Here is a 24804-nt window from a genome sequence, read left to right as displayed (position 1 = left end):
TAAATACATTTTAAACTTAAATTTCTGCCCTCCCTGTATAAAATAGATTTAAAAGTTGGGTGGTATTAGGGATGATATTGTAGATGCGAATTATAGAAAGGCTTTGTGTTTTGCTGATTCTGAAGATGGTGGAATCAAATGAGTTTGTGGGAAGGTTATTCACAGATGAGCTCAGGTTATTCATAGATAATGGTAACCACCCTGGATATAAACTTTAGCACAAACAAACAATTTTTTTAGAAGTTGGAATACCATCTCCCATTAACCTTTCTCTAAAAGAATGTACTGTTAAAAAAAGCTGCCTCTAAGAAAGGAAAATGACACCTGGTACAATAATATCTTGCCTACTTCCGGTCCCTAAGCTCTGTATGACGTAATTAAACATGAGGGAATCCGGAAATGAGCCGTCAGGCTACTTCCTGCTGGCATAAAATATTTTCTATAATTCCTGTCTGTTCCAGACAATCCACCCAAACTTCATTAAAGAGCCTGGTAAAAAGCCTTTCTGGGGAAAGGGATAGTTTGTGGGAGGACGCTGAAGTCTCCAAGGAAGGACATTTGGTGGATGGGAAGCCAGTTTCTCTCCAAACACATAACATCGTTAATGAGGGCACAAAGCAAACACCTAAGTTGAAACTGGAAACCAGTGGGACCACTGACATTAAGTCTTTGTAGTATCGGGGCCCAAAGCTGAGAGTCAGAGGGGAAGTGATATAAAGACAAAGAGACTGGGAAGTGCCTGGTGGGTGAACGGGACCGAGGCTGGAGACATGAGTGGAATGGGTAGGCAGGGTGAGATTGTAGCACTTGGAAAATGAGTTTGGAAGTTGGTTAGCCAAGATCCAATTACCATTAAAAAGCTAACCTACCTTTTATTGTCCCTTCTGCTCCCACTTTAGGATTTCTGTCCCTGAGTCATGGCAGACAGAAGACCAGAGAAGTCATGTGAACAAGCATGTGAATCACTTAAACAGCAAGATTATGAAGTGGCCGTAAAGCACTGCACAGAGGCGCTCCTTTCCCTCAGCCAGTTCCCCCCAGCTCATTTCACGGAGGCATGCCAGGCCGAGATTGACCGCATCAAAATCGAGAGTCTTCTCTATAGAATTGCTTCTTTTTTACAGCTTGTGAGTGTGACTCTCTAATAGTATCAGGTGACCTGGGAAAAAGAATCAAATGTCTTTTTTCATCCAGTTTTCAGTAGAAATCAGAACCTAACTGATTTATCAAGTTGCTTCGCTATAACCCCCTTCCTTCAATCTTTCAGGCTTCTCAAAGCAGCTGCATGGCTATGTTTGCCTTTGTGCAGCTACTTGCAGGACTGTGACTTGCATGTAGTTTGGATATGAATAAATGATTGACTAAACAAACAGTGGAAACATTTTAAAAGGCTTGACACACATTCCAGCAAGAGAAATGCTCCAGTTTTATAGTATTAAATTAGGTGTATTATATTGCACACCGTATGTTAAAAGAACATTGTTAAAGTTGCAAAGGCAAGCACTCAAGAGTGAGGAAATGCAAGAATTAATGCTGGGCAGCTTTGATTTGACCTCCTATGCTGTATGCATTCATAATTGTCTTGAAATACTTCATCCCTTACTGTTGTTTTGAGCCTCAGGTAGAACATGCACAGTGTAACTGGAGTCTTTGAACACTTAACTGTGCACCTTTAGCAGGTGTGTACTAAGAATGTGCAAGCTATTATTTTTTTTATGTTCTTGTCAATACATAGGAAGAAACGCATCCTAGATAAATAGGCCATTCTCTTCCCTCCTCCATAACAGGAACAGTTTCTCAAAAGAAAGAGGCCAGAAGTGTGTGTGTGTGTGTGTGTGTGTGTGTGTGTGTGTAAAACAATATCTTTCGCCTTCTCCTGTGTCTTAGAAATAGTTGAAACCACTTTGGTCAAATTTTCCAAATGAATCAAGGTGAGGCACATGCATCTGGATTGCAGGATTTCAGCCCAAATGGGTAAAATTTGGCAAAGTTTTATAAAAGCCTGCTTATAATGGGAAATGCTGAGCAACCTTAGTAATAGGCAGTGCTGCCAGCCCTGCCTATAATTAGAAAGAATTTTCTGAAAAAATTTAAAAATAGGCCACTGAGACTAAATGTTCTGTTTATAAAACAGTAATTATGAAACAGCCTCTTAAATTCAAAGCTGGCTTACAAAAATAGTCTTTAAGGGAAAGATTTTCAGAAACATCTAAGAGACTACATAGCCTCTGTTACACACAAACACGTATTCGTATGCTTACCTAAAATGTCCATTTAATTCTTAAAAATGTACAGTATTCTAAAATTTACTATATTAGATCTGCATATGAAATTTGGTTAATATAACTTGAAATACATCACATTTTCTATCTCGATGAGTATACATAATTAAAGTGAATTTGAGGAAGCCAGTGATTTGAGCAGGGAGTTGTAATTATAATAATTCTGTTCTTAAATTTTACCTTTTTTCTTTCCAGAAAAAGTATGGGCAAGCAGATGAAGACTGTAGGCATGGTATGCTGATTTATTTATCTATTGCAATTTATAACAACATGTAAGCTGTTTTCTGGGATTCAAAACATACTAAATTGGTTGTTAAAACATTGGTTTCTCCAACATTATGAAATTGCAGATTATTCCTCAGGTTTATAAAATATTTATATAGATATAGATTTAGATTTTCTGGGAGATTCCATACCACACAGTACTACTGTAATGTACCCCATCATTAATATGGAGAGTGGCATGACAACATGCTATATGGGTATGTGGGGAAAGGATATTTTTGATGATGAGATCCTTTTCTGTCTTCTATTCCAGGGGCATGGGTAAATGCATTTAGGCCCTGATTTAGCAAAGGCTGTGCACTCAAGCACATGCCTAAGTTGCAGGGAAGAGTAATTAACTTGCCCGGCTACAGTTTTTCTCTGCTTATTACGGACCTGATCCAACACCCAGCAATATTCTATTCACTTTAGTGGCCACTGGATTAGAGTTTATGAGCACAGATTTAGGAAAGAAGCTGCTCTCTGGGTGGGTCTCATCTTTGGTGCTCTGATACTCTGATACTGCAGACCACAGTTTGAGAACTCAGAGGTTCTCAAACTGTGGTCTGCAGAAAGGTGACCTAAGGCAGCATTTCCCAACCTTTTCCAGCCCAAGGCACACTTACATTAATAAAAATTTTCCACGGCACACCTGTTAAGACATTCCTCATCCTCATACATTTTGTAGCTCATTGTAGCTCATTGCCATGGCAAAATTCCTTGGCACAACTGTTCATTCTTGACGGCACGCTTTTGTGCTGCGGCACACTGGTTGGGAAACATTGACCTAAGGCTAAAGCTGACAAACATTACCCCCGACTTCCCAGAACTTTGCTCAAAAAAACAGGCACATCCATCACATTAGAAAGGTAAGATTACTGATATTAAATTATGAGTTGTGTGCTTTGATTTGTAGAACAAAAAAAAAGTTTGAAAACCATTGGTCTAACTTATCTTGAACATCAAAAGAGAGATTTCCTCCCACGTGTTAAACGAGTAGGTGGTACTTGTTCTGCAGGTACATTCCTATGACAGCAGCGCCAAGATGCATTTTCTGTACATTCATTTGGTGCAGTCTCATTCTTGAAACAATCTAAGAATTTTTTAAGCTCTGTTGTTGTGACTGCTGCTAGCGTCTGCCAAAATGCATTGTTCTGAACTAGTCCTCCACAGTTGTCCTTCCTGTGAGTGAATAAAGAGGAGGGAAGAGACATAAAGGTAATGGTTAGAGGAGAGGAAGCATGGGTCAATCAGTTCTGTTTCATTGGTTGATATTCTGAGGACTGAACCCTGGTCTGACTGAAATCAAACAGAAGTTTGTCATTCATTTCAGTGGGATTTTTCCTTTGAGACAGTTTTGTGGCATTCGCACAGGGAGACTATTTTTCTTTCTTCCCTCAACGTGTATGTCAGAAATTTCCATATCCCAAAAGAGAGCTAGCAGTACAGTTAACATTTTTTCTGTGCTCATTAGGCACCTAGAGAGAAGAGTCGCAAATAATAATTTAATAAACAGAAGAAATCCATTTTGAAATGCATGTTAAGAACAAAAAGTTATGACAACCTTTGAAAATTAGATCTATGAAAAAGGCATCTGGAAGGACGGCTTCATAATCACGTTCTGCAAGCAAATATTTAACTTGGAACATTTTTTATACTACAAATGGTTTTCTGATATATAGATATAGATACACATACACACACGATTGTTGGGCATGTCACTGTGCTCTTAGTTCATCTTCCCGCAGAAGCTTGTGTTTCAGAACAGCTGCAGTGGGTGTCTTGGCAGGTCCGTTTTTGTTAGTCAGAAGGACATTTTAAATAAAAATATCAGGTGCACATCAGATTTTAGGCCTATTTACACTAGCGATATCCTTTGAAACATAAACATTTTGACAGAAAAAGCTTTATTCATGCTGTCATTGCAACATTTTACAAGGTTTGACATGTTATACGCACCTGTGGCTGTGTTTTGATTTAGAAGGAGTGAAACACACAGTCTGGGGCACACATTAGATGTATGTGCTTGCTGTAAAATGTTATATTTACTAGTATTTAAGTGCAAAGACTTAATCGTGAACCTATTACATTGTCTTACAAATGTGCAAAGAATTTTGTTAAGAATGAAAAGTTACGGTCTATTTGCCTGTTGCAACAGTGTTTTAGATAAATAATACCATCCAATTAAACACATGACATAACTTTAATTGAGTGTTTAGAGTTTGAGGCGTATCCTAATCTCAGACTGTCAGAAATATAAAATGAGAAGTAAGCTTCTGTTTTTGGAAGTGCTGTTAGCAGTGTCAGTGTGGTTGAATTCAGAGTCATCTTTTAGGCATTTTATAATCAGACTTTGGTTAGCATTATGGATTTCGAGAGTAGACCTGCCATTTTTAATATAGATGTTTTTATTGGACTATTCTTCCCTTGATTTGTTTGTGTAACTCCTGTTAAGACATGTACACCTTTTTAGTTAGGAGATTGATTTACTCTTGCAGAGCCTAATCCTGCAGTCCTGGTGTGTGTAAACTTCCTGTTAGTAGTAATGGGAGCTATGTGCATCCAGGATCTGCTCATTTAGTGAGTGGCAGTAGAAACACAGATGTTGACATTGCCTGTAATAATAATCATGTCTATTTTAAATTGACTGTTATTAAAAGTGGCATGCTTGGCTTTACTAGCCTTTCAGATACTTAAAAAGTTTTTTCTTTTCTTGCCATGTAATATATATTTGTATGTACAAAATTGTTACTTCTACTTAGCTGGAACAGTTCTACATAGTGAAATAAATCCTTTCACTATTGCAGGTGTCAAGGGAAGTACCTGTTTGGCTAGCTATCTGATCAGGTGCCAGGAAACATTAGGAAAGTTTTCTGTTACATAAAGCTTGTAGATTTCCGAATTAAAACAGTCATTCCTATATCCTGCTCTATAACACAAATGAATAGGGGCTGTTTTAAAGCAGCAGGAGTATTAATTTCTTTTGAGCAAATGACCAACAAGGAGGTTTGAGACTTTTGCAAACTACGAGGTGGTCTTCTGCAAGCATAAATGGATCCCCCTGAACATGTTTTCACCAGCAGAAGTGGTTTGTGGAGACAAAGGAAGGAGATTGTTTGTGTCCACACCAAGGACCTGGAGTTACCCTTGCCTCACTTCTCCAGGCAGTGAGCTACCACCCTTGTGGCTACTGCATGAAGAACCTGTTCACAACATGTCTTAATTGGTGGTCGCCATAATTAAGTAATGTGTGAGGTATGGGAACAAAAAATGCTTTCTACTCAGCCCATCCATTCCATGTCTGTTCAGGAGGCAAAGGATTAAATGTTGGTCTTGGACATATTGTTTTTAAAGGTCAAAGAAAACTGAGGTGGGTTTGGTTGAGTACTGTCCAATGATTAAGCTAATTTTGGTGATTTGTGTTGCAGTGCTGGGAGAGGGACTGGCCAAGGGAGATGGCTCTTTCCGTGCAGTGCTTTGCTGCATGCATCTTAAAGGGAAGCTGCAAATTGTATCTAATGTCCTTTCCAAATCACTGATGGGCGAATCATTGGTAAGTGGGTTTAATCTACATAACTTGAAAGCCATTTGATGTTTGTCTTTTTTATGCATTTAGTAGCAAACTTCTGAACGTGTCGGGCCAGCACATTAAAATAGTAAAATAATTTGTATGGAAAATATCAATGTATTGAAACATTCAGGTGCTAATATGTAAGCAAGAGCCCAGCTTGAAGCTTTAACAATTGTGTCTTCAGATTGTCTTTTTTGTTTCGAGCGCGTAGAACGAGAATGTTCAAATTAGTTGCCTGCATGTAATCCCTGAGGACTGCAAAGTAATCTTTCCCATGTGCAGTTTAACAGAGCATAGAAATGTAAATTTCCATCCCTTTGCCTGTATTTTAACTGTGCACCTGAGACCATTTTGTGTGTGCTTCAGTTGGCAAAGTTCAGCTTTTGAAGCATAAAGGATATCGATACATTTGTTTTAAGGCGACTTTGAATGTGTTTTAAGTAAACAGCAGGATTGTTCAAGAAGGAAAATGATCCAAGTATTGTACCCTAAACTTACCTGCTGGGACTTGGGTGTAAGATTCATCTTTTTTTTTTATCCCTGATCCAAAGCATGTAGTACCTACAGTACTTCAATAATGTCTCTGATTCCTGTGGAATTACTAATATCCATAAAGTTAGGGAGGTATGTGTCTTTTGAAGGATTGTGCCTTTATTTTCTGGGGTCTGGATTCTGTATTCTAAGTTTCATTTGCATAAGTGGATGGTAGCAAAAACTGCTGAAGTAGTGTGAGGAAAGCAACTCCCTCTCTAATGCCATTGGTAGTAGAGAGGCTCCTGCAGGAAAATCCAGAGCCCTGCATTTAGGGCTTTGCAAGTATGTGGAGGAAAAAAGGTTTGCTTACTTTTAGAGTATACTGATTAAAATGTTAAGGCAGTTCTGGCAATAAGAAATGAACTAAGAGCTTAAATATGAATATTCATGCCCTACATGTGTTATTCCCAACAGCTATTTAGGGGCTTTCCTCTAAGCTTGTGCCCAACTCAGAGCAGGAACTTGAACTTTGGTTTCCTAAATCCCTAATTGCTTGAGTAGTTTGGGGGGCAGGTCACTCTCTCGATAGAGTTCAGCTTTACTTTGTATACTAAATAAATACTAATATTTGTTGGGCCAGAGAGAGAGACTGATTCTAGCCTGGTGGCTAGAGCATTATTGTAGGGAACCATCTTTGAACCAGGTTGACTAGGGACTTGAGCCTGTGTCCCCCCGCCGTCTTGGTGAATACTTTCACCAGGGGTTCTTGGGTCAGGGGTTGCCTTGTCTGTTTCTGTCTCAGACATCCTGGATTTAAGCAATTTTGTCACCATTTAAAAGTTTTTGCAAAAATTTTGGTTTTACTGGTCAGCATTTTCTCTTCTGTTGAAACGTTCCTGACTATCTGTAGTAGTAGTTAGTTTCATAAAAATTGGTATAGCCAAGGAGTCCCTTACTTGGGGAAATGCGAAGCACTCATTTTGGGCTGCTATTATGTTGTTAAGATGGTTTTCTCTTTTGTAATTTAATCTTTCCAGATGAAATCTCAGCATTTCAAATGAAACTTGTGATCTTGTGATGGATTGTAGATCATCAGACCCAGTTGTTTTCCATGAGACTGTTAAAGCCAACAAATGATTTGCTAACTTTTAATGTCTGAGTGGAGTAATGAAATAAGTTTGGACTGTCTTCATTTGAAAAACTGGAATCCATCCGTTTCCCTCCAGTTATAAGGGAGCAGTTCTCAGTAGCTTATATTCTTTATGCTGTAGATACATGAGCTCTACAAATTAAGTTTGTGACCTTTGCTTATTAAAAGAAATGAAAAAGCATTTGAAATAATGCCTCTGCACATGGATTGTCAAGTGGGTAGATTGGCAGTGAAGATATTTGAGTTTCTGCTGCTCTGTAGTATAGCCAGGCTGCGAAGGAGAAGTATAACAGCATGCTGTCTGACAAACTCAGTGGCATTTCATTAAAAAATGATGCAAATATTCATTTAAATAAAACCACAGGTCTGAACTCCGGTGTTCAGGATTGTGGCTCTCAAGAGTATGAGATTGCTGTATTATTTGAGATAAATTGACTTCAAAGGATTTTACCTGGGTTTCTATTGAGCACAGCTATTACTTGTAACGAAAGCTGTTATAAAAGAGGGAAAAGAAACAGACTCCAGAATAGGAAGAGTTGTAAAACTGTGAAGTAATTTGTACAAAAGTCTCTTGGGAAGAAGTGACATGATACAGCAGTGTGAATTTTTTATATTGCTTCTGTTGGAGCAGGTATAAGTGTTCTAATAACAGTAATAATAATACATTGTAACTGTCCTATGGAGCTTTTCATCACTAGATTTCAGAATGTTTTATAAATGTGGTTAGTATCATTGTCCCCACTTTACAGATGGGGAAACTGAATTGCAGAGGGGTGAAGTAACTTTCCCAAAATGACCCAACGGGCTAGTAACCAAGGTGGGAGTGGAACCCAGGTCTTCTGAATCCCCATCCAGTGGGTACTAGGCCTACAGTCTTTTGGGGTACTTGTTGTGAAGAATCCCATCTTGTAAATGTTGAACCTGTTACTGTTTACCTTGGGTGACAGCCAGGCTACATAAGGTTTATTTGCTAAGCTGTCCTACGCTTGCACCCTCTTTTGCCTTGCCCTTTACTGACACCTGTTGTGCAAGATTAGCATCTGGCCAGGTGCAAGTTTCTCTGTTGCATAATGATGCTTGCTCAGTGTTACAAAGAGAGTCATTGCAAATTGTGTAATAGCATGCAATAATCCATTTGCCTTGCCTTCTTGCCCTTCCTGTTTCCCAAATACCACGTGGGAAAAAAGTAATTCACTCCCTGTATTTACTATAGCAGAGCATTTATGTACTGAATACACTATTTTTTTTTCCTTTTCCCCAGAATGGCATGGTAACTAAAGATTTGACAAGACTAAAAACACTTCTTGCTGAAACAGAGGTAAGAATGACCATATTATGAGGAGAAAAGTAAAATTCATGATCTGGAGGGCATTTGATCCTGTGCTGGAGAAACACTGCATTCTGTCAAGGCAGGTTGTCAGGCATCATGGCTACCATCTTTAAAGCAGTCATCCATCATGATCTTGGATCACTTATTTTGATGAAAGACTAAAAGGAAAGTTGCTGACAACTACCTGACTGTGGCTTGCTATAGTGAGCAGGGAAGAGTTAGAATATCCATTTGGAACTTAGGTCTCAGCAATTGGTTCCTCTCTCTAATGGAAGCGATTCTAAACTCCTAAACAGAAATCATTGTCCCACAAATTCTAGAAGTCCCATTGTTTCCTGTGCTATAGTAGTGAAGGATTAGTTTAAATCAGCGGTTCTCAATCTTTTTCGTACTGGGACTCATTTGCTGAGATCCATGGCTTGTCCCGACCCACACCCCCCTGGACCTGCTGGTGCCCCTCACCCCCAAGTCACAGCCCCCTGGCCCCTGGGCCATTCTAGTCCCCCTCACTCCTGATCCTCAGTCCCCTGCTCCCCTCTTCCCCCACAGCCCTGCTGAAAGGGGCCCACAGCTCCCAGAGCGTGAGCAGCGAGTGCGGGCCCTTGCATGTATAGGCACTGCCCTGTGCCGACGGGCCAGGCACGCAGCTCCCCGCTCCCTCCCCTGCTGATTCTGCCCAGCTCACCCTGCACAGCCACAGCCCTGTGCCCAGCCACAGTCCCGCGTGCCAGCAGGGGTTGTCCTTTGCAGTGGGCTGTCCTTTGCTGCCCCAGTGCCGGCAGCCCCCTCCCCCTGCCAGCTCTCTGGACAATCCCCTGGATCTCCATCCCCTGTTCCCCATACTTACTTGCATCTAGTGCCTGGGGCTGCTCACTCGACCTGGCCGTGCTCTATGCTGACCATGTACATCAGTGCGTGCAGACTCACGTGCATCCGTTGCCTCCAATCATCCCAAGCAGCTGGTTGCAGGCTGGAACACTGCCAGCCTGCAAAGGGAAACCCGTGGTTTCATGGGTTTTTCTGGGGACATGCTCGTGACCCTTTCAAACATTCTTGCAACCCACTGGTTGAGAAACACTGGTCTAAATTATTTTTTCGTAATTACTATTTTCATATTTGGCCTTTATCCTTATCCTTTAAGTTATTAATTTTCTTTTCTTTTGATAGAGCATTTCAAGTTTATAGCTCTCTTACTACAGTTTAAGGCTGTGTTGGTCTTACAGCTTTTTTCCAGAACCAAATTCAATGATTGCAACTCTGTCCACTGCTGCCTCCAGCTTTGGAACAAGCTGTTCAAGGGTCAGCCCACTATTTTGTTTGTCAGTGACATATTTTTATCTGTGCTGGGAGTGCTGTGCATTCACAGAATAAAAAATCTTGTTTAAATAAGAGACATTTTTAAAAGGACAGATAGTCACATTCTTTATACTGCTAGGACCACTTCATGCCAGCTAATGGACAAATTGGTCTTACTGTTTATGGAGATAGCTCTGCACTAATTGTTGGCATAGCTGGGAGAGCCATCCCAGTATAAGAGGAGAGAGGGCCATCAGGTGTTTCAAGTAGGGTGTGGGCAGGTTAGGATATGATGTTGTAAAGCTCTGCCAGCTCTGATCAGTTCATTGACTTAAGGTTCATTATGGACTTTAGAGCAATGTCAGAAGTTAGAAAAGCCCCCTGGTTCTCTTGTTTTCATTCGGTGGCTCTGGATGAGAGAGCCTCATCTAGGTCCCATTAGGCACAGCTCAGAGGATAGGGGTGAAAGTTACAGCTGGATTTAATTTTTCCCTCTCTAATTGTGATGCTACAGTACAATAGACTCAGCCTATTCATTAGATCCCCTCTATTCAATCGCTGTAATTTTTGTCATGTAAATATGACAGTTTTGAGACCAGAATGTGGATTGAACTTCTGGTTAAGACTTTTTGTATGGATTGTTTTAGAATACAGTATTTTATGAATGAGAGCTGCAAAATTGAGAGTTTGGTAAAAACTAGTTGATGAACTGACCAACTCTTTTTTTATTTGTAATTATCCAGGCAGCAGCTAGTAAAGTACCCTCAGGATACCATGGGGAGGATTTAGAGGAAGGTAAGTAAAGCATATTTTAAAGATACACTGTGTTGCATGGAGAAGAACTGAAGATAGAACTGGTTGCTATATGTGGGAACATTATTGTTTGAATAAGCATGACCAGTTCACTTGTCCCTGATGTCTAGTTGGAGGGAATGTGTTCTGCAGGGGTAACAGGAGTAAAGGGGAAAAGCGGCATGGTTAGTAACATGAAGACTCGCAGTGAAATGAGACAGGAAAGTTCCATCTTCTGTTGTTTTTGGAGACAGCAGATCACACTTGTTGCTCAGTTTGGTGTGGCAGAACCCAGTTCCATTCCAACAAATCACTTTATCTAACTTGTGTTAGTTGCTTCCAACTCTTGCCCCACATCAGATCCTCAGGGATTGAAAATAAGTAGCTGTGGGGAAATAGGAAACCTGCTTGTGTGTCCGTACCCTATGGGTTGGTGTTCAGAGACATGTAGCCCTGTGCAGTTACTACCAATGATTCTAAAATACTGGCAATCAGAAAAATAACCTGAGTCCCTGGATTACTCTGCAGGATCTCAGGATGGTTGGCAATTCCGCCCCCCACCCAGGGGAGTCACAAGCAGTGAAGAGTACACATTGTGTAAAAGGTAAAGTGATATAGTTTTATTGGTGATGAGATTGGTGTTTAAGGGGTAATATAATTTCCTCTTGTGCTTAGCAGATAATACTCTTATTCATGACTAGGTCAACTATAAGGTCAAGGAATGTTACCTGCTTGTTAGAGCAAGGCATGGATGCACCGTGTCATCTCTCAGCACCTATTTCTCTGTCTCTAAAATGACATTAATAATTCCAGCTCTAAAGTATCATGGTTCCCATTTTGCAGACTCTGAGGCATACAGGTAAAGTTCCCTGTTCAAAAATCACACAACTTGAGCTCAATTTAGAGTTCTTAGCTTCTTTTCTTCTTAAGTTCACTGGACCATAATGCCTGTATACAGAGTATGTAGCATGTATAAATAGAGTACAATACTTCATTTAATAGCAAAGGGTATATTAACCAGGAAAATCCTGTACCATACATTTGATTCTGCTTCACATGATGCACATACAGAAATTAATTTTCTAAGATGTGTAGTAATATAACTTACTTTTCAAGTGAAAAGCTAGGTTACCTGGACTAAGTGCTTGCAGCTCCCATTGACTTCAGCAAATGTTGTGGAGGCTTAATATTTCAGCAAATCAGACTCCTTGTTTTTAATGCCCTGTATTACATGTTTATAACAAGTGGCACATTTATCCAGTTTTTAAACTGTAGTTCTGAATTTAATTCTATTAAAGTTATGGTGTAAGGTTACTGGAGACTTCTGTATTACAGGTGCAATTCACTTTGGGATTTGAAAGAGGTCTTTATTAATTAATCCATTATAATTATAATTGTGGATTTAAGATTTTAATTCCTTATGTAGCTGTGGTTGCAGGTAATAAATATTAATTTTCAAAACCACAGGCAGTAGAGAAGTAGCAGGTATTACATATAATGAAATTAAGGAATTGCAAAAAATACTCATTAAGGAACTCAACATAAAAATAAAAGTAATTATTGCTGAAAGTACTGGGAAATGAAAATATGCAAAAATGGTTACAGATGGAAGATTTTAATATGGCATTTTCCTATTAAGTGCCAGTCAAGGAGAACGCAAGTAAATATTTCTTAATATATCTCTAAATAAGGAGAAGTGCTGATTCAAAGAGTCACCATTTTTAAGTGATAGTAATAATTAATGAATATTCAATAGTAAGTGATTTATTGTTTCTTTTAAATCAGAATTAATTTGAAATTTCTTCTTAAATGGATGCTATTAAAATTGCATCTTAAATATAACCTCTTACACATCTTGTCAGTGGTTCATTGTATTATTAAAATTAGATGTTTTCCTTACCATGTTTGTTTTGTTGGTGTATTTAATTTAATTTTGGCTGTGAAAATAAATGCTCCAATTTCTCTATAGCATTCTCTGGGATTAAAATTTATTGCAGGGGAATACGTAAATCCCAAAAAAGAACTGTTTACATTGAAACTATTATATGAAATATATCACAAGAACACTTCTGTTAACATTCTGGACCATACAACTTTTACTTTTTTATAAAGAAGTTATACTTTGGGCCTTCACAATCTGATGGTGTCTCTTAAATTTCTCAAACTTTTCTTAGAGGAAAGGAGTATGTTAATGCGCATTATAACTAGTGACCCAAATGCAGCTTGGATATCAGATACATTTGCTTTAGGGTTTTTCTGTCATTTGTCAAGTAACATCTGTTTTTGTCACATAGCTCAAGACTTACCGTCTAATTTGCATGGTTACATAACACATTTACTATGGAAAGGTCATTCCATCATTAATCCCCTTCTGCTCTATCTGCCAATGATGTGGGTAGCTGACTTGCCATTTCCTCTTAGTGCTGATTGATCCATCCTCCTTTTTCAGTAATATATTACTGTAAGGTGAATTCTAAATTTGTCCTGTTGTGCAAGCTTGGAGATGAAATTCACCGTAAAGTTAGAGTTACGCAGGTTCTTCGTTTTCCAGACTATGGCATGGATTACCCTGCTTACCTTCAGTTGTTTGATAATGTGGTGTGTTAGTTGATCAGTGTTGGAGTCCTCATGCAGATACGAGGATTGTCTGCACTGCTGGTTATGCCATGAACCATACTTAATGCAATCAAATCTCAAAAAAAAAAAAAATCTCTTCTTAAGTGCTTCTTCCAGCTCTGGATAATACGTCCATATCCCTTGTCACAAGTTTAACCTAATTGAGTACAAAGTTAATGTTGTGACTACAGAAATGTTTTCCAAATGATATAGCTGTTTGGATGCAAAGTATAGATTAACAGGGTCTGAGAGAACTGGAGTTTTTGGATTATAGCTGGGCATTAGGCAATATTTAAAAGCATCCTTAATTTTAAAGCATCAGCAGAATGATGATGTTAGGAACAGCGTTTTACACGTAAAAAGTCCGTAAACACCATGAAATAGATGCATACTGTCTGCCGCACTTATTTCTAGGTGGTTGTTTCAGTATGGATAACTACCTGTAACTAATTGAAAGAACCACACGATGTCAGTGTTGTTTCAGAAAAATTCTGTTGAGTGGGCATTTATCAGGCTAGCACATGGCCTATAGTGAAAAGTTTGTAAAAAATGTTGTTGTTTTTAGTGCTGTTAATTTTTTTCACCATAACTCTGAGGAGTCCCACTTAAACACTAGGATCCTTTGGCGCTTGGTGCAGTACAGAGATATTTTTAGATGTTCAGAGCCTGTTTATTTGAGTGAAAACTTTTATGGCCCTTAACATTTAAATTGGAAAAATTCTGGATGTACCTTTATGGACATCAGCAGCATCCTCTCGCAGTGAACACTCCTTTTTGTATATAGACATGTGGCTAAACCGATTCCTTGAATCTGATTCTGTAATTTGTGTTTTGTGGGAGAGACTGAAAGGCTAGAAGGAAACTCTGAAATACAGGATGTAAAATCTTATTTTTTTTTTAAATTGAGCCTGAAAAGTTTGAGGCCTAATTGTCTTATCTATTTTTCGTGTAGATTTTTAGAGCAAGGGATCTGCAGGTACGGTGCACAGTGTACTTCAGCACATTCCCAGGAAGAGCTAACAGAATGGCAAAAACGATATGCTTCCCGGTTGATCAGGTTAAAACAGCAGAAGGAAAACAAACAATGTTCGGGCAGTTATATGGAAACTTTGATTGAGAAATGGATGAATTCGTTATCTCCTGAGAAAGTGGTAAGGAAAATATACTGTTGCTCTGCATGCTCATATTTAAAACTAACAGATGAGCCTGTTTTGGGGCCTTACCCTGAGAGCTGGTTGAATGATTCATTACTGAGAAATTATCCTGCCAGTTTTACCTCCTTCTCCTCCCTGCCCTGCAGCCTGCTTGGCAAGCTTTCAGACACAGGTTCGTTTCTTCAAATGCAGTCCTTTTCTCTAGGAATTCAGTAAAGAGGTTGTGAATTGCAGTTTGTGGGTTGATCACAGATTGTTCGCTCTGCATATTTACTGTTCCCAGTACAGGATGGGTAAGCCAAGTCCCATAGCATTGTTCCTGTTTCCTGACCGGATGGTGGAGCTTTTTAAACTGGAGAACAATAAGTGGTGAAGCTTTCAGGGCTTAATGGAAATGCTCTTGTTTTTGCAGGACACTCCTCCTTTGCTTGCAACTGCAGGGGTTTGGGTGAAGAACAGCCAGTCTTCATACTCACTGGTTTATGTAATATTTGTGAATACTGAGAAGTAAGGGGCACACAGGTGATCAAACCCAGCAGCAGTTTGGAATTTCAAGGAACATTTTTTCCAGCATTCAACCAGCTCTACTTACCACTGATACTAAGGAGTTTTCGGTCCATCTATTGTTGCTTAAAATCTGGGAAGTTTGTGAACATGCTACCAAAAGGGTTAGCAAGCTGATCAGCTGGATGGTCAAATAGTGTCAATTGACTGCGTATTTTTGGACTGGTCAAAGATTATAGCAAGTTTACAAAAAAATTAAATGTTCGGCATTTTCTTGACAGAAATATGATTTTTATTGGTTTTTGACACATTTAATGGAAAATTTGTGCTTTTTCTGTGTATCATTGGCAATTTTTGACAATTTTTGACTGATATTTGACCAGTCAATTGACCTAATTTTATTTGGCTGGTCAAATACCTAACCTTATTAACAAATAGTAAATCTGGGTTCGCTTTCCTTGCATCTGTAGTGCTCTCATTGAAGTCAGTGAGACTACTGGGTCTTCTGGTAATACAGTCTGTGGCATTATTATTTCAGATCCTTTTTTCCAACTAAAATCACATTCTGCTTCTTAGACATGACTAACATGACTAAGCTGATTATGGGGCTAACTGCCTTTTAAAATCTGGTCCTATGTTTGTTCTCTCAAGATGGTTCTATTTTGTGTATACACAGTCAGTTAAGATTAAGTTAAAATTGTAACTTTTTGTTTGCATCTCTGATTTAACTTTTCTTTTATTCACTTGGCGTCACTACTGATATTAGGATCCTGCACAGGCTTTTACTGAAGCTAATCATCAATTTAGAAAACAATTCTTTTAGGTTTTCTGTTCTAAGACCTTAACTTAACATGAACGTCATCTAGATTGTCCTTCTCTGTAGACTTTAATGCTATCTTTTTCTCTTTGCATTTAGCTGAGTGAAAATGTAGAAGGAGTGAGAGTAGAGCATAATCCTGAACTATCGGTTACTGTCACCACCAAAAAGTCTCATCAGACATGGATGTTTGCTCTCACTTGTAAGGTAGGATTCCTTTTGAGAAGAAATGAAACATTAAAAACAAGCTTGCTCTGGTGCATAGACCATCTTCCTTTGCTTTTTTGCTATTAACATTTCAATCCATAATGTTTCTTTTAAAATGGTTCTGATTGGAGAGGGCCCCCCCCACCTTTGGTCTATTTCTTCTTACTCCTGTTGGGGTGATGATTGCATGTAGGTTGCTAGGAGTTATGGGATAGTAAGAGCTGTGCTCTGAAAAGTGTAGGAGCTCGATTGTGTCTCCTTGATAAAGTTGAGACCTCTTGCAGGCTCTTGTAATCCGAAGATGTATGAAGAACTTCATTAACTAACTTCATTTTTTCATTGTACAGTTACTTCAATATTTGCATTTCTCTGTAGCCTGCAAGAATGCTGTATCGAGTGGCACTGCTTTATGATGCCCATCGTCCTCATTTCAGTATCGTTGCAATATCTGCTGGAGACAGCACTACCCAGGTGTCACAAGAAGTCCCAGAAAACTGTCAGGAATGGATAGGAGGAAAGATGGCCCAGAATGGAATAGATCATTATGTATACAAAGTCACGATAGCCTTTAACACCGAAATCTTTGGAACTTTTCGCCAAACTGTAGTGTTTGATTTTGGGCTGGAACCAGTTCTCATGCAACGAGTAATGATTGATGCTGCTTCAACAGAAGGTAATTCAGAGAGATTTTTCTTTTTTACCAAGCAAACTACATAGAAATGTCTTAAAGCACGGGTTTTTCAGTGATTATTTTGAAACTCAGAAATGTTTTCTGTACTGCTCATTAGTCAGTATACAAGTTTTCTGTGATTTATGGTTTTTTTGCATTATCATTTTAACATAAGGACTCTTAAAATCCTGGGAAAATATAATACGCCATACTTTTTTTTCCTTTTTATATTTTTGTGGAGAACTTCTGTATTAACAGATAATGAATGCTTATCATCATATAATAAAATCCTTCACATAGATCAACATAACTCATGAGCAGGATTGTCAGTAGGTTTAAATTGGCACGGCACCATTGGAGTGGATGGTACTATGCCAATTTACGTGGCCTCAAGATCTTACCTGGAGTCTTTGTGGTGAGGTGCTAGAAATTATTGGAGGGCAACGTTGTCTATCCTTGTATCGTGCAGCTTGACCATCTGAGGTGTATGCATTTTAAATACCGTTTTGCACATACAGTGCCAAATAACAGAAAGTCCTTCAACAACAAAGTGAAGATTACAAGTAGGTAAGGTCTGTGATCCTCATGTAAATTAAAATGTCATTGGTATCATGTATCTGAGAGTTTGTCCACATGGGATCTGGTTCATAGTCGAAAAACTCCGGTTGACTTCAGGGCAGCCTTGAACAATGTGTTAGATCTAAAAATGAAATAGTGGAAATAAAGAATTTCTGTATTAGAACATGTCTGATATTTCATCGTTAATAATGGCAGACCTCTGAGAAGAGCATTTTCTGTCGGGTAATGATTAGTTAAAGGAGTTGAGAGCCAGAGACCAAGCCAGAAGGCGTGTAACCCAGCCAGTCATTAATGGTGTTATGAAGTATGTGAACATGAAGAAATAATTAATAATGTTTTTAATGTGTTTAGTTTAAAAATGGAATTGTGTGTTGCCATGGCTATTGTGTGCTGTTTACATCATTAGTCTATGCCTGTCATTTACAAACAGGAAACCAGGATTTTCAATTCTGGGCCCCTCATTATTAGAGAGATGTCAACAAATTGGAAGACGTTCAAAGAAAAAGGGCAAAGTATCAGAGCTCAGGAGGGATTGATTTGTGAGGAAATATTAAAAGAGCTAAATATGTGTCAGTTGGCAACAAGAAAGGAGCTGGGATGGGCCACAATAATCCTTTATGAAGATTTGAAAGCTACAAACACCAAAAGGAGAGAGAAATATATATTTTTAGTAGTATGATGAGGATGCAACCAGGAATGATGAGGTGAATCTGAGAGAGAAAATCGAGGCTGAATTTTCCGAAAGTAAGATTTAATAGCTTTTGTCAGAGTTTCCCAAGGGAAGTGGTTTCAGCTCCTTTGCTTGAGACTTTAAAGCAGCTGAATACTGGAGTCAGACAGTAATGTTTAGTATTCAGTTCCACTTCACTAGTATCATTTCCACTTGTTTTTGAATGAATAAAAATGATGTGTTGCTAATTCTTCCTTGGCTAACTTGTTCTTCTGCAAAAATTTCCAAATAAGATCTCTAAAGTCTTTCTTCCTTCACAGTTTTGAGTCATTTGTCACTGTTAGTTTTCCTAGAGTTGCTCAGAAATGCTGGTGGTCCTGTGGCTGCTGTTTTGCACAGAGTGCTCTCCACATGCTGATTTGGTTCAGCTTCAACAAAACACTTCAGGAAGAATTATTTTTTCATGAGACAAAGAATTGTCCTTTTAGGCAAAGGGTAATCAACACTATTTTTAGTTGTTTTTACCCTGCTCAGAGACAGCTTTAACTGCAAATTAATGGAAATGTTTTTCTTTGCAATATAAGAGGACTTGCATTGTCAAAAAGACTTGCTGTATTGCAGAACCAAGAGCGGAGCATTGATTTTTTGTTCTGGATATCCATTTAAATCCATTGCCCAGAACTGTTAGTCAGAGTACAGAACCATTTATCAAAATATTCTCTTGAAGGCAGTAGACAAATGTAGCTTGGTGTTACCCCTGTTAATAGTAATTCTTATGAAACTGGTTAAATCCAGACCAGAATTTTCAAAGTTGCTACCAATGAGGAGAAACCAAAGTGGATTATGACCGGGAGATAGCCAGAGGATCCTCGTTGATGTAGAGCACTTTATCTCTTCAAGAAGACTGATTCTCTGGCATTTCTGTCAGTCACCAGGAGGGAGTCCCAAGAAGAGTTCATCTCTCAAACAGCTGAAGGAGCATCAGTTTTGGACAGAGCTCATGGTTCCACAGCTATTTTTGTTATTTTCAGCTACCTTTCAGATATGTTTGTTGCACAGACTCCTATTGCCGACTTCTACAGACCTGTTCTGATATGCTTACGTGATCTAGAAAATGGATATTTCCTTGGTCTTTAGCGACACAAACTTTTAAAACCTTGCTATTAGCAGTGATAATTGTATGTTACGGCACACACTATAACACATCAGTATTGGGCTTGCCTACAGATACAGGTGTTGCTTTTTGCTATTCCTGTACCTTACGTACATAGAACAGATTTACATTTATGGCATCAGCAGAGAGAAAATGTAAATAGCAAATGCCATAGTTGATGAACTGGTCTTCGAGACAACCCAAATATTTATAGTTGGAAACTACACAAGTCGCAACGTCTCCACGAGCAGAGTGTTGCGCTAAGGATGAGAAACTGCTTGCAAGCAAGGCTGTGGTCTTTTCAGGAACTATTATATTATCTCTCTGTAAGAGGGTGGCTAATCACAGCTGACAAATTTCTGAAGTCAGTAAACTTGCAGAGAGCTGGTGTCCTTGTGTTGTAGAGCTGTTTAAGACTAAGAGAGCAATAATTTATTTGTGAAGTTAGAACTATTAATCTTTGGAGAAGTCTGTGCCCTTGTCACTTTAAACTACCAGGATTGCACAGGGCTGACTGCTAATAATGGAGCAGGGCAGGGAAACCCACAGTGAAACAGTAGATGCAAGCATGGATGGCTAAGAGGAATATTACTTCCAAAGGCAACTATTGGTCCCTCTTTGTGAGATGTTCCCTCTCTGTGCAGAGAGAGGAGATCAAAACATTCACCGATCAGATCACTGTTTATGTTAATCTACCACCAAAAATGCATTAGGTGTTGTACAAGTACAGAGTCATTGCTTTGAAAGGTTTACAATCTGTGTAGACAGCATACAGACCAGCGAAGAGATAAGAAGTGCACCTTATTGCTTTTTAAAAATTGATTTGTATCTACAGTGTCCCTTTGAGAAGTGAATAGGTGGTGAAATAGTATGTAGAGTTCTTATGGAAAAATGCTTTTCAAACATCAGCCACAAAATATTGAAAAAGACTGTCAGCCCCTAATGCATATCAGCTTAAATAGTAATGGAGTGTCTTCTCTTATACATCTATACGGTGGCTCAGGAAGGTCAACTTTTTGTAGAAAAGTTACAAGTAATGGGTAAATGATTACTTTTCCATGTACTGAAAATGCACAGGATATGCCTTAAGAAAGGTACACTGTGTGTATTTTGTCATAACAGTCAGAAAACAGTTATGAGAGACTTCCAGTGATGGAAAACTTCTCTACCATTCACTATCAAATGACGATCTCTCTGAAATCCCTGAAACCACCCCGGTGTGGGCCTGTTTCTCTCCTTGCCCAGTGTTGGTAGTTAATGTGGTTCAGTGTGCAGGAAGATGTTTATTTATACCCTCTTGATAGCCTCCCTTAAAATAATTTTTTCAGAAAATGTTAGAATAGTTTGAAAGGTAAGACAGCCTTGTTTCTTTTGGCTAGAGAATGCTATAGATTTCTGTTGTTAAACAGACTAAATGTCACTCAGACTTCACTTATTTCATCTCATTAGGTTAAAGGCTGACCAAAGATAATGAGGAATTTTATTTGAGGGTATAGTGCTGGACTTAGGTCTTTTACAAGCGCTCCTCTGCTATCTGGGGTTTAAGCCTCAGGCAAAGTTAAAATGCTATTTCTAATGCCAACTGAAGTACTATTATATGAAATCTGTAACTAGCTCTCAAGATAGCATTTGCCTTCCGTTGAATTTCACAGCGTTAATGAAAATTGCAGGGGTTGAAAAATTCTTTATTTTTTTGTTTCATTTTTGTTTTTCTGTGGCCATAGTATAATGATAACAGCTAGAAAAAGATAAAAAGATGTGTTTGTGTGATGCAAACTGTTTTCAGAATAACAGTGTTATTGTAGCACAGGACTTTTTTTGTAATACACAAGAGGACGTGCTGCACATGTGCTACACAGGAGATCAGGAAGGGGACAAGCATCACAACAGCACCTGGCAGGGAGCAGATGGCAGAGCAGCACATTGGGCAGGGAAGGAGAATCAGTGTGGTACTTGTAGGCTGCGGAGCTAATTTGTGGTACATGTGCCAAAAGGTTGGCCTCCACTGTGCTAGAAGCTACTAAGTGGGGTTTACCACTTACATTACATAACGAATAGTTATAAAGTTTATGGCTGTTTGCTAGGGTATTGCATAATGACTTGTAGGTATTATAATAAAAGTGCTTTCCCTTACTTGTTTTTCCAGCTGCTCTCTGTTAAGGAACAATATTATGTTCTTGCATGTGTATCTGTGTCTGTCCTCTGAAGTAGGGGCAGTGCTTCACCCCAACCATGGAATTATGAAAACTCTTCAGGACAAAGGAGCATCTTACCTTCAGCTTTATTTTTTTAAGATAGCAGAGTAACTTTACTACTGCTGCCTACTCCTTGAAAAACCAAATCATGTACCGTTAATTAAAAATTAAATTTAGCCTGTAAATTTTTCACTTATTCTCTGATTTACATGCAGAAGCTGTTGCAGAACATGTGAAGTCATCAAGCATTTCCCACTTATTCTTGTCAGTTGTATATGACCTTCAAGAACGCACATTTAATTCCTTTCTTGGTTTGTATATCCACATGCAGATCTTGAATACCTGATGCATGCACGACAACAGCTACTAACTACAGCTAAGCGTTGGGATTCTACTTCTAAGACTATTGTAGAATTTGAGCCTAATGAAACTACTGAATTGGAGAAGAGCCTTCTTACCAGATACCAAATTCCTCTGTCTGCTGACCAACTCTTTACACAGTCTGTCCTGGACAAATCATTGACCAAGACCAACTATCAATCACGGTTGCATGACCTCCTTTATATTGAGGAAATAGCACAGTATAAGGAAGTCAGCAAGTAAGTAACACTTCTTATGAAAATTATGTCTTCATTGTTTGTTGCTGTCCTGTTAAAAAAGATTAGGATGGCACTTCATAGGGGTTAGGCATGCCTGACTGGATTTAAAGTATTGGTGGTTAGCTGCTAAGTTACATTTTTTAAATAAACCAGGAATGCACATGAATTAATACATTTTACCTTTTAGTAGAAGAGAATGAATATCACTTTAACAGTAAATAATAAATGGCTGCAAAGATAAGGGAATATTTGAATATATGAATAGGATGCAGGTTGGGAGACAGAGGTAGACTTTCAAGGTTCACAGAGTCACTGCACTAGACTATTTTTCTGTATTCTGACATTTATGATTAATGGTGTCACCTTCATTTGTATGGAATGAAAATGTTTTAAGGCAATGTACCACTCCAGATAGGACTGGAGAAAGCACTAGTATCATAGTGCTTAGGGTTGGAAGGGACCTAAACAGATCATCAGGTCCAACCCCCTTCCATTCCTCTTTAATTTGATTGTAGAAGCAAATTAGAAATATATCAGAAATGTCTTTCCTAGGGAGCACAATCCCTGGGGAACATTATCAAAAGTTTAGTCTAATCACATGTTGATCATTTAAGACTATTACAAGCCAGTGGTACCCCACCTTTTTGCTCTGTGGGCCAGATGTATGGTGTAGGGTGGGTGCACAGGCTAGATCTACTCTGTGGACCTGAGTTGGTATGCACAGAGCTGGGGCCCATTTGGGAATCTGCCTGGATCCCCATGCCTTATGGTGGCCGCAGCCCCATGGGGGATCAGGCCCATTGCTCCACTCCCAGCCCGGTGTGTGCAGGATCAGGCTCCACTACCCTGCTTCTTCCCCATGCACCCAGGATTGGGTCCTGCCACCTCAGCCCTGTTTGTTCCTGATGGGACCCCATTGCCCACCCCATTGCTGCAGGTGAGATCCCGGGTGCAGGGCCATGTCATCTGGCCCACAGGGATGGAGAAGGAGGATGCAGCGTTAATTGCCACTGGTCCTGGTCACTGAATTTCCAGACCTTAGGGGAGCCCTGAAGGCTGGAACATATGGCTTTGCCCATGGGCTGTGGGTTGAGCATCCTTGATATAAACTGTTACTTTGAGGTAAATGGGAAAACAGTGTCTATTCAGTTCTCTTTCATATCTTGAATAAACTGCAGCAAATTTGAATGAGATCTTTGCTTGTTCTCATCGCATCTCTCCTGTGCTGTGGAGGTGGTATGCAGTATGACATACTTGAAGGCAGGTTTTCCAGCAACTTAACTGAGTCTTTCTTTTTCTGCATCTTCTGCTTTTATAACCAAGTTCCTTTTACAAGCTTTTTTAAAACAAGGTGAGGCTTGAAGAAAGCTCAACACAATTTCTGATAAATAACAAAAGAGCAGCTTGCACATACAGATGATAGAGTGCATTCCCGTGCATGTTGCTTCACAATTAAATAAGTTATTGATGTTCTATGTCTTTCTGTTAAGTGGATTAATAAAAGTAATTTTAACAAATATTTTTGATGTGTCTTTGTTTTGGTAATACTGATGACAGAAATCCTATTCAATCCTATTATACCTGGTCTCCTTCAGTACACTGGGCTCAGACTTCTGCATAATGGGTCTTAACTGGCCTGTTCTCTGGCTAGCCTTTGCTGGACATTTGTACATGCCATAAAACTATTGTGAATGTTGACAGTCTTGTAGGAGAAGTCCAGGACTGGACGGTTGGTATGCACACAGTGCATTGCTTGCTGTCCTGTATTGCATTGTTAGGTTCTGTTAATGCTGCTGGTTCTTCACTTCATGATCCATTAATTGATCCAACTCACAACCTGATAAGATAGAGGCATTGCAAATGGCATTTCAGTTTCAAACACACCCAAAAACACACAAAGCAAAGTTTGTAACTGGAGGCCAGTGTGCTTCATAGGTAGTATAAATATCCCTTGTGGTGTATTGAGACCCATGTAAGATAACTTGGTGAACCAATGTAGTGGTAGAATCACAAACTTTCATTTTCTTTGCTGTAAATCAAATATTGTTTTTAGGTTTAATATTAAAGGATTGACCTTCTATGTAGCTATGGAGCCATTGGAAATCGTAGCTAGCCTAGAATGGAGCCACCTGCATATTAAGCAGAGTTGTCTCTGGGCGTACACAATCCATATTCTGTGATTTGCATTAACTGCCAATTGATTGCAATGTTGAATTTGAGCTCTGAAGGCCAAAATGGTTTGTTGCTGTCTGCCTTTGAGACCGAGACTGTCTCCTGCTGTGCTGCTACTCTCTCTCCTGCTTGAACCAGAAGCTCCCCCTGTGATCAGGGGAGTGTTGGTTGCAAAGCCTTCTTGGTGAAGGATTATGTGTTCTGCAACTTGATTTGTGAGAACCCGGAAGTATTATACGTTTATGACATGCTGATTGTCCCAGGCTTTGTGAGGGGGGAGGGGAATAGTCAAAATGCTGAACTATGTCA

General features: G+C 39.2%; 1 protein-coding gene across 1 annotated transcript in view; it reads left to right on the top strand.

Annotated features, from left to right (window-relative positions):
* Positions 1-24804, top strand: part of HELZ (helicase with zinc finger) — a 152983-nt gene that overhangs the window by 7421 nt on the left and 120758 nt on the right. The window contains 10 exon segments of the mRNA XM_025196269.1: positions 900-1127; positions 2478-2514; positions 5975-6099; positions 9003-9059; positions 11111-11162; positions 11688-11763; positions 14728-14926; positions 16350-16457; positions 16833-17130; positions 22056-22323. Coding sequence (XP_025052054.1) covers positions 918-1127; positions 2478-2514; positions 5975-6099; positions 9003-9059; positions 11111-11162; positions 11688-11763; positions 14728-14926; positions 16350-16457; positions 16833-17130; positions 22056-22323 — 1430 coding nt within the window. The 5' untranslated portion in view covers positions 900-917.

The sequence above is a fragment of the Alligator sinensis genome, unplaced genomic scaffold (genome assembly GCF_000455745.1).
Source record: "Alligator sinensis unplaced genomic scaffold, ASM45574v1 scaffold282_2, whole genome shotgun sequence".
Classification (NCBI taxonomy): domain Eukaryota; kingdom Metazoa; phylum Chordata; order Crocodylia; family Alligatoridae; genus Alligator; species Alligator sinensis.
This window is presented reverse-complemented; position numbering and strand designations above follow the sequence as displayed.